Below are 20,138 nucleotides of genomic sequence, written 5' to 3'. Positions count from 1 at the left end.
TACGGGCTTTACTCAAGGCTCTGGATTTACTGTGAAATTCCAGGGCGCACTGTATCAATACTGCAATGTAGAAACTCTGTTACAAGTAAAAGTCCGGTATTCAAAATTTACTTGAGTAAATGTACAAAAGTATTGGTATCAAAATGTACTTAAAGCACCAAAAGTAGAAAGTTCTCATTCTGCAGAATGTCCCATTTCACAAGTTTTCAAATAAAATAAAAACAGCCGATCTACAAGCTCACAATGCATGGCATATCTGTGAGCTTGTAGATCTGCCATTTTCAAATGGCCGTAATGTATATAGGGCTGATGTGGTTAATGTATGTTGTGTAATAAAAATAACAATCTACAAAGTAACTAGTAACTAAAGTGTTCAAATAGGCTAATTGTAGTGGAGTAAAAGTACAATATTTGCCTCTGAGATATAGTGGAGTAGAAGCAAAAGTACTGAAAATTGGAAATCCTCAAGTAAAGTAAAAAAAAAATACCTCAAAATTGTACTTAAGTACAGTACTTGAGTAAATGTTACTTTACACCACTGCACCGTCGTAAGAGGCAGGTGTTGACCACCAGTGCGAGGCGTGGCTTCATTCAAGTACTAGTGTCCCTCTTACGCATGCGTTAGCAGGAAAAGTGCGTTTTAGAATGATAGAGAGAGAGAGAGAGAGAGAGAGAGGGAGAGAGATTATAGAGCTCTCTACACAACTGTTGTTTTAATCCCCTGAGCGAAGAGATTTAACAAAAACCACTGGCTTTAACCCCAGCAGCCATATTGTATCCTACGGAACATCGGTGGGTGGAAACCAGTCACTTTGATTGAAGAAGTCATCTTCAAAGACACCTTTACCGAATCCCAAGACAAATAGCTGAACTTTCGGCTCACTTCTGGCGGTGGGATCCTATTGCACAGCTAGCCTGCCAGCTGGCTGAGGAGTTTCGAGACATACGGCTTGTTTTTTCTTTTTGATACCATATTCGCATATTGTAGTATTTATTAATTTTATAGTTTTTAGAGTTGAATCAACCTGTCGGCAAGATGAAGGACCGATTGGAACAGCTCAGAGCGGTAAGTTGTTGCGAGGAAACGTCAAAACGTTGCTACAATGTATCATTTCTGTAACCACCACACCAGTCTCTCTGTGTATGGCATTAAAATAAGATCTGTCACTATTATGAGTGTCAGGAGTTGTGACAATTCAACACTGACTTATCTCTTGAACACACACGACCTTTGAAAACGTGTGATTGCATAACTTTAAAGTTATGGAAAAATGATGATAGATTACTATAGATCAGAGGTTCTCAACATTTAAAGCCTGCGACCCCCTAAAACCATCATATTTGATCTGGGGACCCCCCACCCTGACAAGCACTTGGAATGTAGGAGTTGAGGCATTCAATTTAGTTTGACTCGGTTCCACAGATAAATATTGTGAAAGTAGCAGATCTGCAAGCTCACAACGCTCTTATATTATAGATGCAGATATGACATGAAAATGGGATGGGATGACAGCCAGATGCTTTGTCCCAGCTTTAGATTGATTGATAGATGTCATGGCATGGCAGCACGCAGTAGGGATGAAACACAGGAGAGAGGATACAATGTAAGTAAGAAAATATAAGCTAGTTGTAATAGAGAAAAAAAAAGATAAGTAAGAAATATATTAGTATGCCAATCTCTTGTAATATAATATCAGACATTACACTCAGCTGTGACACCTTTTAATTTATTTTATAGTATGTTAGAAGACATTCATTGCATGTTTATCTATTCAACTACAACACTACTGAGTACTGGATCTAAGGCATACCAAACCAGTTGGGCTATGTGCTATGGGCCCATCATCATATTAAGACTTTCTGAGGTCTTCTCAATAGGAATGTGTCTGATTTGAGCTGTTTGTATAGCTAGAAACCTGTAACCCTAAATTAATTAACTCATTAACTCCCCTCACTGTTAAGTTAACTAATAGCATATAAAAAACAACTACAGGGAGCCCATGTCATGATTGAGGTATCTAAAAAAGAGACATTTTAACAAAAAAGATTGAGGAACTTCTACAGAGAACATGTAATGATTGAACCAAATACAAATCACCTGTAACCTTGTATATTTAGCTAGCTCTGGTCCATAGCGTTAGAACTCCTTCTAACGCTATAGACCAGAGCTAGTATTTAGCAATGTACATAATTCAGAATCAAATTATCCTGAGAACCTCTGATGATACTAGTACACTGTACCGATGCAAGTACAGCAAACAAGTCAAGGTAGCAATATACCTCCTTTAATTTAAAAAGTCACATGGTAACCAGGATGTAACTAATGTCATTAAGCAAGCTTGCCCCCCACTGGGCGAGGCCCTGATCCATTTGAGCACCAGTGGGGTGCGTTGCCATGGACGCATGGAGTGATTTGCCAAATATTTGCTAAAGCCTAATTGACCCTTTGTTGAACAAGTGCTGAAAAGCATTTCTTTCTACAACAAAGTGTAAATTAAGCTTGATTTAAGTCTGGGAGATGTGGTCTACCGTAACTAGAGAGCAGGTGATGTATGTAGGCTACCATATCTACTCTGCCCAACTCGCCTCTGTGTCTTTACACTCTACCATCCTCTCTCCGTCATTCATTTTCTTCCTAATGTTTAACTTAACTGATGGGATCTAGGCTGTAATGGGATCGTGTGTGTGTGTGTGTGTGTGTGTGTGTGTGTGTGTGTGTGTGTGTGTGTGTGTGTGTGTGTGTGTGTGTGTGTGTGTGTGTGTGTGTGTGTGTGTGTGTGTGTGTGTGTGTGTGTGTGTGTGTGTGTGTGTGTGTGTGTGTGTGTGTGTGTGTGTGTGTGTGTGTGTGTGTGTGTGTGTGTGTGTGTGTGTGTGTTGACCCAGTCATGCTCCAGGCATGACTGGGTCAGCTGACATAATGCTGGAAAGAGGAGCAGCAGGAAACTAAGGATAATAGTTTGGCCTGGAGCTATCTTCTCCATTTTTACATAAGCTATATTGTTATTCTAATAATCATTTTGAGTATAGTAGGTCAGACCATTTTGGTGAATAGTGGAAAATGCCATTCTTTCTTATTGAAGGTGTTCATGTAGTGTACCTATAAAGTGCATAATTACATGTACCGTACTGTAAGTGTCTTAACTGAGAACCCAAATAGTAAATTTACATGGACATCACATTTTAGCTCATTGCAACATCTTGTAATGCTGTCATTATTTTGCAGCCACCATTACTAGGTCCTTGTCAGGCCTCTCTTAGAATGGTATACACATATCTAAATATATTTATGTGAAAACTCCATTGTTTTGGCACTGCATAGAGCTCAGTTCTGTCTCTTCAAAACACATTCAAAATCTGAAACTTTCATATCCTCCTGTGATGTTCTCACATTTACAACCCACAGAGAAAAGTAGGGTATTTCAGCACCTCCCTTTGTAGTATGTTGTTTACATTTATTGTTGCCTTATTGGGCAGTGTACACTTAGCTGTACACTGTAGAATAAGGAACCATAAGGGCAAGAGGTGAGAATGTGTGCTATTGGCAATGAGGGCGGAACTCAACTCACAGTTCTCAATTCACAGCGTGAAACACTGTTTTACTGTACCTGGTGTATCAAGTATACTTATGTGTCTGTGTCTATACTTGTCATACTAGATGACAGACATGGCACAGGATAAGCTCATGGTAATTCATTAGGGAATGTTGGAAATTATGTATTAGTAGAGCATCTGTTCCTCTGTTGGCCCATTGTTTTCCTCCGTCTTTCAGTGGTACATTCACTTCTCATGTGGTTTTGCTAGAAAGGCCAGGGATTAAAAATATTGAAGGGAAACCTCTCTGTGACATGAGCTACTTAGTGGGACAACCAATCATTTGGTAACGTGTGTAGGCTAACCTACATCAGTATCAAGTGAGTCTGGCTACCTGAAAAGCCAACACTCGTCAAAAGAGTCATGTGATGAAATATAATTTAGACTTAAAACCTTTGCCTGTTATTGCCTTGTAAAGGGGATTATGTAACAGGACATATGCTCAGGCAACAATGAATTCCCAGATGATAATCTAGTATAAATACAGGTATATCTATATTTAATTTTATTTTTTCCCCCCAAATATACAGCCATATACACCCACTCATAGCGCTCCTATGCTTATCCGATGCTTTTCAGTCGGTCAGCAAGCAACACGTGTTGGCCATGGTTGTTATGGTGACAGTAAAAGACAATGGACCCTTCGCTAAACCCCACCCCAAAAGCGATTGTCCAATGCCAGCTTAGCAACCGTTGTTAGCCTGGCATAGGTCTGGCAAGCTTTCGTCACCTGCCATAGCTGTCAATGTTATTTCGCCCGCACACACACAATCATTTGCAACATAATAGCAAGAATAGGAATACCACGATAACGCAATGGTGACTATGAACCACGTACCCAAACCCGTTGGAGGCTGCTTTTCCCAAGCTGAAATCTGCACTTAAACTGCAAGGCTGAATATGGCTGTGTTGTTGAACACATACACAGCTTAACGTCAGGAAAGTTACACGACACGACTCACTCGCCCAGGTGGTGTCAATAATAGGCTACTAATCACCGTGATCTTAACAAAATTCAGAATCACAGCGCTGCCTGTTTCGGATTCCGCATGTTAAAGTATATTCATTCATTTGTTTGTCTATTTATTAACTGCTACAGTAGGCTTACCCTGCGGTACATGAAAACTCCTGTTAGAGTCATGGATCAACTTCAACCTGGTGTTTGCACTTTCTCCATTTACGGTCCGTACATATATATAAACGTTCAGATTTCAAATATAAATTGCCTACCCTATGGCCACGGATGTTAAAATGATGCACGGGACTCTCAAAAGTACCCGTATATTCTGTATTGTTCAATTAAAAGCATTTTAATCCGATCGGTGGCCATTTTCTCATAGAGTTATAATGTATCAGTGTGCAATACACCTATCAACCGATAGGGTCGCTTTGTTGAAAGCATATGGAGAAAATGGCCACCGATCAGATTAAAATGCTTTTTATTTAACAATACGGATGATACGGGTACTTTTGAGAGCACGTACATAAATGTAACATCCGTGGCCATGGGATAAGCACTTTATATTTGAAATATGAACGTTTCTGTAGATGTACAGGCTATAAATGGAGAAAGTGCAAACACCAGGTTGAAATTCATCCATGACGGTCGAGACAGACGACCGTCTTGTATCCATGGCTATTACTCCCTCTAACATTTCCCGTGTTTTTAGTTTATTTAAATAATGTCATGCACATTTGTCCAGTGCATAGCCTACTGCAGGCCTTGTTGACTAGATTTAGAAGAGATTTTGAAGCTATTGCTGCTGAAATGATCGATTATTTTTAAGGGGAAAAGCCGTCATTTAACATGCAAGTCAATGGGTGAGAAGCAGAGATTGCCAGGCGCTGCCAGGCCTGGGTGTGACTAACTTCGCACCACCAGTCACAGAGTGGAGTGGGTGGGGCTTAGCGAAGGGTCCATTCCCAACACCCATGGCATGTCTGTCTGAAGTAAATAGTTTGAAATTATTCATATAATTTAAAATCTATTTACTTTATCCATTTCTCCCCTGGGGAATTAATAAAGCCAGTCTGCTGACATTAAAAAGACAATTTACTATTGGATTTATCCTGTATTGTGGTGCTATTTGACCAGGGCTATCTATACTTTGAATCAATTAATGGGGTTGTTTAAAAGGATAGTCAAATGACATTTTCACTTAAGGAACTGTTTGGGTCGTTAATGCCTATGACGATGGTTTAATTATTTCCTTAAAAAAATTCACAAGATGCAGTTGCGATGCATCGCCTAATATATAACTATTTTCAGAATTATTTGCAAAATATTAGCGTAACCAATTTCTTGCTCTCAAGGATAATGCAAGCAAAGGATCTAAACATGGAATTGTAGCATTTCTGTATATTTTTGTCTTCAGTGATAATGTCTTCCAAAAATAATAATAATAGTAAAGTAATTTTTCACTAATAATTTTGCTGGAAAGGTTTAAAAGGCCTGTTGTGACAGTTTGTCCCTTGACTAGTAGTTGAAAAGTAACAAGTCACACTCTCTGGGCTGGGTTAGTGTCAAACCATTGTTCAGTGGGAGTGTCTTTCACAGTTTTCACACCATTTCCCCTGTTTTTTGCTGAATAAGAAAGACACGGGAAGGAAACTATTACTCTTATCTCACTACCACAGAATTGTTATTATTCATTGTGCTGTACTGTAGCCTATGTGCTTGTGTGCATAGTGCACTGCACACATACACATGATGTTTTGGTATGATTCAAGTGAAGTTAAAAAACAGTTGTATGTTGTTGATCTATGTTAATGGTGAGTGCTGCAAGCCTGCGCTACATTGTTTAGGCTACATTTGCTATTCAAATTTCAGTGGTAGTTTGTAGACTTTCTAAAACACAGGTCATAGAATGTAAATAACTGATTCTTCTCAGTTCTGTGCTGTGAACCCAGTGCTGCCTGTAACGTAAACAACATTCTGATGTCATGGGGAGTAATAGAATAGGATAAAGCAGTGGTTCTCAACCTTTTCGAGATAAGGGCCCACACATTTTTAAAGTGTTTGCGGCCCCCCATATGGCAGTGGCTGCCATGTTAAGTGGTCAGATGGGTGGGCCATGTGCATTTTCAGAGCATGTTTATTTTAATGATCAATCGATTATGTTCTGGCTTGGATCAAAGGGACCAACGTAGTATATTTTAAGTTCTTTTTTTATCGGTGTCACTACGAAAACATTAGTTTTGACATTATTTATTTTTTAATATGAATGTTATATTATCTTTTAAACCTTTTGTGTTTTGCCAATTATTTGGGGTCCCACTTGCGAGGCCCTCACGGCCCACAGGTTGAGAAACACTGGGATAGAGGGAATAGAGGGAGCTATGCCACAGTATAAATAACTCTAAAGAGTATTGACTGAGAACATTTGTAGACTGAGCCATGCCTTGGAGGGTAGGTTACATGCTGATTAGAGCACAGTCATCTGGGTCAGCTGACTCACTAGAGACGTCAGGTGATTCCAAGACAGAGGGTGAGGACAAGAGTCAACAGAAACGTGTGGCCCAACTTTTTCCATGACTTGACTTTGCTCTACTTATGTGGTTTAATGAGGAAAGTCAAGTGCTGAGACTTTAGACTCTGTTCCTCAGGGCGACTCCAGACATAATGTGCTCCTATGAAGTCTTCAGTTGGACAGCGCCTCTCACATGTCACAAAGTTGTCACTGTCCCCGTCCTACACAACAATGAACAAGACGGAGTGAAATAGAAGAAAAGGAGACTCCTTTTCCACCTTTCCTTTTTCCCTTCCCTTCCTCATTCTTGTCTTCCAGTCATTACACAGCAGCATGACAAAATGAGTTATTTTGTTGACATTGTGCTTATCTGAGGTCTCCTTCAAGGTCAGCGTATATTCATAACAGGTTAGGTTCCTTGAGCCTGGCCTTACTAGTGCAAATAAATATTCCCAGCCAAAGTTAAGCTCTGTGTGGCAAGGCTCCTGGCTTCGTTACCTAATGTTTACCGACTGTGTTTTATGACGTGGTTTTCACCACATCTAGCTACCTTTATTCTTGTGCCGAATTAACCATCATGACAGACGCACGCACGCACGCACGCACGCACGCACGCACACACACACACACACACACACACACAGAGAATTAGTCAGATCCTCTTATACTGTAGGTGGCTATCCTCTTGAAGAGCCACGCTGTAAAAATGTTAAATATCACATTCAGTTGCTGCTAGCCAACCACATGGCTAACCAAAATCGCTACATCATCAAATGGTACCATTGTGGCTGAAGACATCTTTCCCACTCTGCTTCCTCTATCTCTGCGCAATTTCCTGTTTAATTAAAGCAAAAATGCACATGCAAATCTTTAATGTTTTTTGTATAGGGATTAGGGATATTACAAATTGTTGATTATTGCTAATAGATTAATCCATTTATTTAATCAAGTTTATGAATTGTGCAAACATATTTTTGCTACTACCTCTCGCATCATCCCTTCTCTAGCATCCGGTTGTAAACAAATGTATTAGCTCAGCATTTCCAAGAACAGATATAAACTTGAGGGAGTACCTTACCAGCTCCTCATGGCTTTGCTGCTTCAGTACGGCATCCTGCTGATGCGACACCCTGTTGACAGTTGGCATCTACTCCAGGAGCCTTGCCACATAGAGCTTAATTTACGTTAACGACATGACTTCAACATGTGACTGCAATTTGTACTTGTTTGGATGACTCTGCGCCTGGTCTCGGATAAGAACAAATTGCAGGTTGAAAAAGTCCTTAGCACGAGCTCTGTAAAATTGGCACATGGCTTGCTGATAACAAACTCTCATTACACCGAGGTAAAACTGAATCCATTCTTTTTGGGTCCAAAATTAACCTCAGTAAGGCCACAGACTTTACGATCAGAGTGGGTCACAATGTTATTACATTACAAGGAAAGAAGAGATTGCTTATATTATTGTATTTTAGATTCTTTTCGGTAATAAAATGGCAACAAAAGTAATCAAGAATACCAAAAAGTAAACCAAAGAATACGATTTTTGGGCAGGATATCCTCGTTGGTCAGGAATGGGCCTAGTTTTCAAGAGGACTCAAGGGACTCAAGGGACCAGTGCCCATGTACCTGTGAAACTAATTCAAAAGAGTGAGAAACGCCCATGGGCACAACACCAGAGGAAGCTCCACTGATTTCATTCCCCCCAGATTTGGTCCAAACATGGGGATTAATTAATTCATCACTTTTATGCCAATACAAATAATGTGGAATGCCCTACCACCAGTCATCAAAAAGTGCGGCTCCCTACCCTCCTTCAAAACCGCCATAAAAGAGCACCTGTCTGCAATTTGCCAACTGGACCTAGGCAAGTCTTTTAGCTTGCCAAAATAAATTACCCCTCACTGTTTTTCTGTAAATATACTTTTATTGCTCCTAGTATTGATTATTTCTTGTATAGTATTGTATGTCTTTATATGTCTTGATGAATTGAATACTGTCAAACGAGCCCTCATGGCTTTTTGTGTTATCCTTTTAGCATGATTGTATAACTGTACTTTTTTGCAAACGGTTAATAAAGTATTAGCCTTGATCTCCAGGCTTTTATTTTTTATTTTTGCTCAAAAATAAAAGCCTGGACCAGCGAGTCGGTGTTCCGGGTATAGGAAGTGTTTCATTTCCCCAACCAACCAGAGTGCAGTGGGCGTCGCTCCAAATGTTGTGTTGACGGGGCGGGGGGCTGACGGACAGATCGGTGAACCAATGGGATCACACGCATTCTCTCTCCGGAGATGTTAAACCCGCCCCTCTATGCCAGATATCAGACACGCTAGGGCAGTCTAATAAAGTATTCAATCAATCAATTCAGCCCGGACAGTTCCGGTCTGTTGCTGGCTCCTTGTCAGAGCGTGTAGTCTTTCACACAGACTTAACTAAACTACACATGAAATGATAGTGGAAAATCTAAAATGGCCTTAAAATTGTATGTGTGCCGAGAGAGTCCCAGAATCTATTCGCTCACAAACAGGTTGCATCCACACGTGTATCGCTCTGCTGAGTTCCTGTGTCTCTCCACTAATTCCGTGTCTCACTGATTCATGTCTGTGCGGAAACAATCAACTCATGACATCACAGGTACTCAGGTATAGTGTTTTGGGAAATGCCATAAATCAAACTCAGCTGTGAAATAAGCCCTTATTACACAGTTATATCAGTTATCGATCTAATCTACGGATTAGGTCATAACAATAGATAGACCTTTATTGATCCCGAGGAAATCCAGAGGAAATTCAGGTTCTCATGAAAACCATTGATTATCAATGAATCAATGATCGTTTGATAAGGTTAACAACTATCAATCAATGACATTCCTTAAAAATTTCGTCCCAAGGGTCCCTAGTAGGGATGCAATTTTTAAGGAATGCCATTAATTGATGGAGTCTAGGGGTCTCTACTGACCAGTTTTAACATACATTTTATCTGATTCTGGATCTGCTCTTTGCCCCTTTTTGTTTCAGACGTGTGACCAAGATGATGAAGAGGTGGAGATCGCTATTGACAATGCAGCCTTCATGGATGACTTCTTCTGTCAGGTGAGCAGGTTTGTGGTTGTTGGTGTTTTGAGTGTATGTCTCATCTTCGACTGTGTATAGGCCTGTCGCAATTATGACATAATCAACAATTATTTGAGATAATCGCAAATGAAAGTATAAATTTATTATTTATTTTGAGTATTGGTACCAGGCATTGTCAGTCATACGCTATTTAAGTGATTTGCCATATCTGCTCTGTGCAATGTTAGTTTACAAACCCTAAAAGGCAAATATTACAGAAATGTATTTTTTATGTTCCAAAGTTCAATATAAAATAAAATCATTAATCGCAATTATTTGAATGACAAGTAATCGTCAAGTAAAATGTCATGATCGTGACAGCCCTATCTGTGTCTACATCTGTGTTTATCCTTCTTGTATGTGCCTTCATCCATATTCATATTCATGTTTACTGGAACAGTGCCCGTTGGGTACCGGCCTACTCGGGAATGATGCAAGTTGTGAACGATGCAAATAGGGAATGCCCCCCCCTGTTATGCAATACTCCTGTTGTTCCTTTTATGCCCATATATGGAGATCGCTGATGTTATCAGTATATCGCCATATATGGGCATGGCCATATGGACATATCAGGGGGATCGGTGGTTGTGGAATGTCCTTGTGCAGTGGTAAACGTCTGTGGAGAATGTGTGAAGAGTGCAAACTGACTGAAGTTATGTATGATTGATTTTATTTCTCTGTTTTTCAGATTGAAGACATCAGGAACAGTATTGATAAGATTGACGAGAATGTGGCTGAGATCAAGAAGCTCTACTCGGTCGTCCTATCTGCTCCCACATCAGATCAGAGTGAGAAACTTTCTGGATCCGCTGCTCTCTCTCTGTACATTAGGGCTGTCAATTTATTTCTTAGCGACTATTCAATTGATTACTTTTCTTGATTAATCAAATAATCGAGAAGCATTTTTTTGTAAATATATCAACATGAAATTGCATACTTTGTCATACAACGGTGTAGCTCACAATGTGTCGTATCGATATACGATGTCTGCTATTTTCACTATTTTGCCTATAATGACGAGAGAATTAAATTGTTTTAATCAATTACATTTTATTATCGATTAAATCAATGAGTTTGATTTACTGTTGCATCCCTAATATACCCCTTTCCCCTCTCTTTCACCTTACTTTTTACATGCAAGTATCTGTCCCATACTGTCCAATTCCATCAAATAATCTCAATTCCTCAACAGAAACACAAGATGAGTTGGATGCCATTACCAATGACATTAAGAAGATGGCTAACAATGCTAGAAACAAACTGAAGAGTAAGTCAACAACCCTACACTCACTAACGCAACAGGTGAAAGAAAACCATGTCACTTGTAATATGCACATTTTCATTGGCTCATTAATCTGTCTTTTGGAACGTTTTTCAGCCATCGAAAGGAACCTGGAGTCAGATGAGCAGGGTGAGAGGGTGTCAGCTGACATGCGAATACGTAAATCCCAGGTAAATAATGGCTGTCTCACAACTTAATTTACTTGTGATTAGTGGTTGGTAACCTACTTGATATAAATGATAACTGGATATATGCTGTATGTTCACTTACCATCATAATTGTCTGATTTAACTAATAAATTAATCCCTAGCAATTAGTTCTATAATGTATAACAAGTAGGACTTGTAGGAATCAGGTCATCTGTGCATCATTTAATTCATGCAAGGGCTGTCCATAACATGAAACCTGCTGCAGTTGACCCAGAGCTTTCTATTGTCTCGCAGCATGCTGTGTTGTCCAGGAAGTTTGTGGAGGTGATGACAAAGTACAATGAAGCCCAGGTGGATTTCAGGGAGAGGAGTAAAGGACGTATCCAGAGACAGCTAGAGATCAGTGAGTCAGAGAACCATACACACAAAAACACACGCTTTTACTCACGCGTTGCTGTCTCGAAAATCTACTAAAATAATAGAAACATTATTTCTATCATGTCAATAATATTTCTGTTTGCCATCTTTCTTGACACTCTGGCTAACTAATTGTTGTTGTATTACAAAATACGTTTTTGCTCAGCCATGTGCTGATGAGAGCACTCTGATTCGATAGAGTGAATTTCCAAATGCACCCATAATAACTTCAACCTTTCCGTTGCAGCTGGCAAGGCAACAACAGATGAAGAACTGGAAGAGATGTTGGAGAGTGGTAATTCTGCTGTATTCACAGCTGGGGTAAGTGTGTGTGAGTGCGTGTGCGTGTGTGTGTGTGCTTCTATATGTACAGTACTGTCCTGGGTGATAATGCCAAACCCCTATCCTTTACAGATCGTGGACTCTGGGATTTCCAAGCAGGCACTGAGTGAGATTGAATCCAGACACAAAGATATTGTCAGACTGGAAAGCAGCATCAAGGAGCTCCATGACATGTTTGTAGACATTGCGATGCTGGTGGAGAGCCAGGTATACATATTTAGGCTATATATCCATCCATCCATCCATCCATCGTAGCCATTGCATTTAAACCAATTGTGTTAAACTTTATTATTGTCCACTGCTCTCATTCTCACTCCATCTCACCACTCAATCATTGTCGGATTCGACATAAATTATTTCAGTAAGTGATACACGCATTGATCACCAGTGGTTTGGTAGACTTTCTCATTTGGAGTCAGTACAATTCCATGGTATTTTAGAGCCAATACCATAGCTGCTTAATTATGATGCATAACCACATATTTTTTGCTGGTTATGCCATGCTTTCTGAGGGGAAGCCTTGTTTGAGGTAAGGCACTTTTCTGCCCAGTATTTCTATTTTGGTGGTGTCTTTTTTGAGTTGTTGTCTGTGGGCAACACATTATTGTATTGATGTTTTTGTGATGTGTGTTTTTTGAGTTTCTGTCACTTGCTGTCTTGAGATGCTTCCTTACACAACAATAATGTTAATTGTTTTGCCACTACAAGTTAAACAGTATTTGTCTTGCTGGTTTTTAATTTTGTTTTCTGTATGCTTTTCAGGGTAATGTAGTAGAAAACATAGAACAGAATGTATCCAAATCTGTGGACCACATAGCCACAGCTAAGGCCGAAACTAAGAAAGCAGTAAGGTACAAGACAAAGGCTCGTAAGGTACTGTACTTCTGTTATTTGCTCATACAGTTAATTTATGCTTTGATAAAAAGGTGTTCCATGACATTAAATGACAAAGCTCGCATCAACATTTCCTTCAGTTGAAAATACATCATTGGTGTCCATCGACATGTCACATGACACTTCATTGCTGAAACATAAATTAGGCTTTAACGTCACAAATTAGCACAATTGCTAATTTGTTTTTTCCTATTCCCATTGCATTTTGTCTACATGGTTTTCAACTCTTTCTCACTCTCAAAACCACATGGCGTTCTCACAGTCACACAATCCCATCTGCTTCACACACACTGCTGATGACACATCACTGACTGCACAGTCAAATCCAGAGTATTAATTAAACACTTTCAACCTGGCGTCACTATTACATTTTGGACATTGTCATTATAGGCACAACATTTGTGACACAACAGGGAAGTGTAAAAATGGACCTGCCAGATTAACACTCTGGATTATACTGTGGGTAACAGCATCTGTGTCCTTCTTCTGGATTTGCTTCTCTTCTCTCTTTTGTGTCTTTTGCCCCCTGCACACATTTCTCACTGTGCGACATCCTGCCTACTGTCAGGGTGGAATGATTGAAAGGATTGAGAGCAACATGGACCAGTCGGTGGGCTTCGTGGAGCGGGCGGTAGCGGATACTAAGAAAGCCGCAAAGTTTCAGCAAGAGGCTCGCCGCGTGAGTGACCTCTGTTGAGATCAGTGGTTGGGTTTCCCAAAAGCACAGAGTCTTTAATGGTAACGGTAGTGGTTTGGAATACCAGTATGGCCTGTCAAATAATTAGCATGACTAGCAGGACAATTTAATTTAAAATTCCCAGTTATCATCATCATTATGGCCCAGTGGCATCCACGCGATTTTAAAAAACCTACTTGGTTTACCGGAGTCCCTCAGAGCTCTATACTAGTGACTTTGCTGTTTTCACTCTACATAAAATATCTACGCTGAAAATAGCCAATCTACAGGCTCGACGCGACGCATTGTGAGCTTGTAGATCTGCTATTTTCTGTAAACGTTTTCTGCAGTATACGAATGCTGGGGTTTAAGTCGTTAAACATCCTGAACATCAGCTGTGACTTCATTAGTCTCATATAGCCTGCCAGATGATCAGAGATCTCTGTCTACCAACAGGTCTGGGGAAGTCTAAATTCAATCTTGGGTCTTGAAGATTGGAGAAAACCCACACTAACAAACCTACTGTATGTATGGAAAAACAATCCTGATACAGTCCCAATTTTTAGGACTGCACTACCGTCTTTGCAGTTTGCGATGCAGTGCAGTGCAGTTTGATTCAGAATTGTTTCGGTTTTAGCCCCTGAATTTAGAGTTCAACAGACGTATTGGTAGGCGGAGATCTCTGATTGTCTGGATACGCAAGACTATGATTTCACAGACAAACAATGTGATGTTCTTTTTTTAAACTGAACTGTCCTAGACGAAATGAACAACGAGTGGTATTCCCCTTATGGGAAACTTGGCCAAGACCACCTCCGCCATCAGGACTTTGACCCAATGAACCATGATGATCCCTGATCCCTTGACGTTTGTTCCTGAGCCTTCACCCTGTGGCCTGACCATCATTGTGCACCGTAACCTACCCAGACAATCCTCCAGTTTTCCTGCAGCAATGTGGATACCTGTGCCCTCTCTCTCCACACCCACACACACACACACACACACACACACACACACACACACACACACACACACACACACACACACACACACACACACACACACACACACACACACAGCTATTGCTCTCTACTTTTCTATCTCTTTATGTCCTATTACAAACTGCTAATCTGCACTCTTTAAACTCAGTGTGATGTCATTGTCTATATGTGGTTTATGACTGATCTGTTGAATATGTTTGTTTTCAGAACTTGAGAAGATATTACCTCGTTGGTTTTATCTTATCTTGGTATTATCAGAAATAATGTCTCATTAACATGTGTTATTACATACTTACATGCTTATTTGCTGTGGCTAGCTAATAGTCAATTATGTTCTTTCTTTGGAACATGAACTGACTTTGACAGATCGTTAGAAACACTAAATACATTGTGTTGTTACCTAGACACAAAAAGTGCTCATAACATGCCAGATGCATTGTACCATTGAAATGGTCACCTACTTCCTCCCACAGAAATGGCTTTCACTGTATAGCATAGCATTCTCATTGTTCCCTTCTGAGAATGGTTTTGATATGTATTGTTATTACTTGGTTGTTCCCAACAGAAAAGGGTGATAATAGTGGTCGTTGTGCTGGTCTTGCTGGCCATAATAGCTCTGATTGTGGGGTTGTCAGTGGGATTGAAGCAAAGCTGATGAGCTGTTTGAGTAGAGGGAAGGGTGAGTAACTCTGGAGTAAATACCCTTGGGTGTGGGTATGAGAGGAGCTTTGGGAAGGGGCTTTGCATTCTCTTCAACTTGAGTTGTGTGTGTGCATGTATTTTCTTCCTCCTGTTGGCTTATATGGGGTGTGTTTGTTAGTGGGGAGCTAGTTACAGTACACACAATAGTTTAGGCTGGTGTTTCTTTGGCCTGTGCCTGTGGGCTCATTTGGTGCTAATGTGTTCATTTGCATGCAGTGAATGATGTCATTGTCCCTCACAATACACATTGATGTTTTCTCTCTGTCTCATACTTTAGAAGATCATCTTTATTGCCGTGTGCTGTGCTGTGGTGGCCCTCATTCTCCTAATTGTCATCCTCACCCAGACAGTATAAAAGGACCTCCCTCCTTCCTCCTCCCTTCATCATGTCATCATTCCATGTTAACCTTCATCAACTTTCCCACCAAGGAGAGAGCGGACAGAAAACTGAAATCTATCACTCCATATGGATACACTCAGTCCTCCCAGATGGACCTTTGACTGAACGTTTGGTTCTGGTCTGGACGAAAATGTCTGGTTGGAATTCTAACCAGTACAAAAACATCCAGTGAGACACTTTCACAACATAGCATCAAGCCTTGTAGGGCTTGGACCACTGCAATCAGGTGCTTGACTCTCTCAGTTGACTTGGAGTGTCTGGGGATTTTCCGTTGCAAATGGGGAAGTGAGGCTGGAGCTAACATCAGGTACAATACATATTGTATCTCTGATGATTATGGGGAAAAGGGAACTAAAGACCAATCTAACTGTGCCTGTAACATTTCATCATTATACAACATTTCAGTGGACACTGGACACTTTGATATGCATTGTCATCAGTGGTGTGTTCTACCGTGTTACTCTATATACGTATACCGGGACCGAAAATGTGGGGGGAAATCGTATACCGTCTACTAACCATCCAAGGTAGCGTATCTGATACGCAGGAGGAGGGTCTGGGGACAGAAAGAATGTAGACTTCAATAGCCTTTTTCATGTGATAATTTGGCGTCCGAGATGAAGGTTTATGTGTGGCTATTGAGGTGATAATGGCAGTTTTGAAGTAGTTCACACATCAACTTAACAATAGATATGGCAAACTTAATTAGTATTCAAACTGCACGTACATCACGAGTGCAACAACAACACTGTTACACACAGTGTGTGGTGACCATGCGTGCATAACGTGCGTGTGGGAGGGAATAATTATGGTATACCTTCCGAAAAAACCTAGAACACACCACTAATTGCCATTTATCCTTTTAACAATGAGCCTTGATAGAAAAAAATGTAGAATGAAAAGCTAGCTACAGTAGTATCTACTACACTGGGACATAGTCAGTCATGTGACACTCTGGCAAAATGTATGCCGTTGTGCAACATGTCCTACAAACTTTCAACAGAAAAAGTGTCAACGTGCACAACACTTTTTTGCCTATGCATAAATTGTGCAAAAACTCTCCAATACAGTTCAGCCTTGTGTTGCTCATGTCTCATCTGACTGAATAAGCTGCAGTTCTCCATCTTAAAGAGGAATGGTGTGCTATTCTCACCTATGATTCTTGAGATTAATTGTGTGTAATTGGTTGTTCAGGACTGGGATAAGACGTCAAACCTGGGAAGAAGTTTAAAAAAACTATTCAAATATCTACTGTATTAAGCATTTTTATTTTCACCTTTTATGTTTGCCACATTGACTTAAGCTCATTTGGCTTCCACTGCAGTCAGTAGAATCTGAAATTATATTATAGTGGCTAATGGTGACAGTTTAAGTTAGCAATAGCATGATGTCACTATTGACATTTTTGACGTTTGTTTGCTAAAGGCATGCATAGAGCACACGATGAGACCGCAAAGCACCAGCAAAACTCTTCCACATGTACGTTTTTTGTTCTGAAGTGGTGTTTTTGATGCATGGTTTGTGATCACTGGGCAGTTACCCAGTTTGACCACTGGCTTTTAACCATTGTTCACTTTTTGGCACTGCTTATTGCCTTAAATTGTTTGAAAGCAAGATCTATTGACTGCATTTCTTAAATAGTCCAATCAGAATGATATCAGCCATAGCCTACCCATTGCTTCACACCACAATAAGGGCTTGTAATGAGAGAAATAATAATAATAATTAATGTTTTGAAGACTGTTTATAAGACTTAATTATACTTTTATTCATGTTGCCAAAATGTCAATGAAGGAATTAAAGATTTTATGTTTTTTATATTTTTTGTCACCTCCATGGTTTCTTGTACACTCCACTGAGCTTTGCACATGGCAAAGAAAGACTGTTTTTTATTTTCTTGTTATTGTTTTATTCATTATTTTGAAAATGCTTGTGGTGTAGTTAATGTTTGTTTTCATTTTATGGGAAGAAAAGCTGCCTGCAGCAAATCATCTTTGCTGGGAGGTAGGATATTCGACAACTACAAAGAGGTGGCCCAAGGGACCACCGTATGAGGAGTAGTTTAATTAGAATTCAATTGAAATTATTACAATACATTTATTTTAAACCAAAACATCATATTAGGGTCTCTGACAGAATCATTTGAAAGGAGGTAAATAGTAGAGAGGAGGTACGTTGTCATTCTACTATCTCACAATCTTTCTCACACACACACACACACACACACACACCCTTCCCTGTCTGACCTTCTGTTCACCTTTTCAACTATTTCCCCAAGTTCTGTGTGTTTCTGATTACTGACAGTTATTAACTGTTATAGTGTGGTTGGCTGTCATGTCTACAGACATAATAATCATAATCTCCTTGAATTCTGTAGAAAAAGATGATGATCACACTGTGCTGTGTCATAATTGGAATCGTTGGCTTCTCCTACCTGTACAGCTTCTTCTCATAAAGGTTTAGAACAGGTAAAATAAAGACCAACTATAAATAACTTTCATTCAGTGTTGTACAAATGCCTGGAGTATAAAAATGTGTCTTTGCTTTGTTTCTAGGCGGAATGACAGGTGGCTTTCTCCATCGACTAGAAGATCGACTCATGTGTTCCTCATTTCCCCTTACCTTATTTAAAAATTAAAAAACAAGACAAAACTATTTTAGCCCTGTCAGTTCCCCCTCATATTGATACTCTAAATGATCAAATATCCTGTAATTTGCTAAAATCTCTTCTTAATCCAATTTGGTAACATTGGCGCCTCCTGGAGGTGGCTGTGGGGATTTTAGACAGATCATTCCTTAGGACATATACTTTCTAAATACATACTTGGATCAAGTGCATTATTACTGTTTCTACCAATGCAATGCAAAGGCAATTCAACTTGTTTTCAGCTAATTTCGGGGACATTGGAAAGTAGGGTTTCTCCCTCACGCCCAGAGCTAAAGCTGGTTGATTGATTAACTTGTCCATTGTATAGGCTAGACATGTGTTCTCAATAAATATTGTTATCCGTACTTTCTTTATTTTTGGTCATAGTCTGAAAATTTTTCGTTTGTGACTGTATGCGATATTTGTGTATGAAATGTCTGTATGTTCGTGGTGCTGAAATGGTGATTTTCTGTACAGGTTGTCACTCATTCAGTGGTTATGTGTCAACCTATTATAAAGTACATGTTCATTTCAATTTGTGTGCATTATATTAAGTGTTGTGTAGCCTACATGTATGTCATTCTAAATGCCATTTTTTTTAAATAATAAATTTCATGACTATGAAATTGAAATTGGCTATGAAGGTAATGCTTTGTACTTGTGTAGAGCTATAACGTGTTCATTATACATTAAAATGTATTAATAGTCTATGTTATGCTATAAACGCACACAGCAGCTTCACCCTCCAATACTTGTTTTTGTTCGCATTAAATATATATATTTTTTGCAAACAAAAAGTATTGTGCGTGTATTGTAGCTTGCAGATCTATTGCACAACAAGCCGTTTTTAAACGATGGATGAAATTAAAAGAAGGTTTGAGAATGTAATGACTGACTGTAGACTATCAAATATTTATATTTGCCATAAATCTTCCCGTTAACCGATCACAGCATGATTGTCCCTCCGGCCAATGGGATATGAATGCGTTTTGAAGATAGGCCTATACGTTCGTCTTGATGCACCTTATTATGATTATAGTCCCCAAAACATATTATATTGCACTTCTCGGATTAGCAGGTTCGGTAATGTGTACATGAATAAAGAAAGAAGACACAATCCAGACCATAGACTGATCCAGACAGGCAGTTAGACTACAACATGTGAAGACACATCAACCGCTTAAGCCCTATTTTATACTTCGTCGTATGACGGTGCTGCGCGGCGAAAATAGCCAATCTACAAGCTACGTGTGTGATTGATTGATTGATTAAATACTTTATTAACAGTTTGCAAAGACAAGCACAGGTAAGTAGGCTACAGTTCAATACAAGGTCTGTTAAGAGGATGTTAAACCCAAGAAAACTATGGCTTGTTTCCATTGGGGTCCTTTGTACTCAATTCATCGAAACATTTAATGACAGATAAATATACACTGCTATGCAAAAACATCATA

The 20,138-nt window shown here is 39.6% G+C and overlaps 1 protein-coding gene across 2 annotated transcripts; it reads left to right on the top strand.

Annotated features, from left to right (window-relative positions):
- The first annotated feature begins 662 nt into the window (after window positions 1-662).
- Window positions 663-17,855, top strand: stx3b (syntaxin 3b). 2 transcript variants are annotated; one of them, XM_080416096.1, is made up of 11 exons: window positions 663-1,066; window positions 10,079-10,153; window positions 10,863-10,962; window positions 11,367-11,441; window positions 11,553-11,626; window positions 11,900-12,008; window positions 12,270-12,343; window positions 12,437-12,571; window positions 13,127-13,237; window positions 15,501-15,614; window positions 15,915-17,855. In XM_080416096.1, exons 1-10 carry the CDS (start codon window positions 1,037-1,039, stop codon window positions 15,588-15,590), a joined length of 873 nt encoding a protein of 290 aa, XP_080272222.1. In that variant the 5' UTR covers window positions 663-1,036; the 3' UTR covers window positions 15,591-15,614; window positions 15,915-17,855. The 2 variants fall into 2 exon arrangements, with proteins under 2 accessions (XP_080272222.1, XP_080272223.1); XM_080416097.1 differs by lacking the exon at window positions 15,501-15,614.
- The last annotated feature ends 2,283 nt before the right edge of the window (window positions 17,856-20,138 follow it).

Source organism: Gymnoscopelus braueri, assembly GCF_963280865.1.
Source record: "Gymnoscopelus braueri genome assembly, chromosome: 20".
NCBI lineage: Eukaryota > Metazoa > Chordata > Actinopteri > Myctophiformes > Myctophidae > Gymnoscopelus > Gymnoscopelus braueri.
Note: the sequence above shows the minus strand (reverse complement) of the source record. Positions and strands in the feature narration are given on the sequence as shown.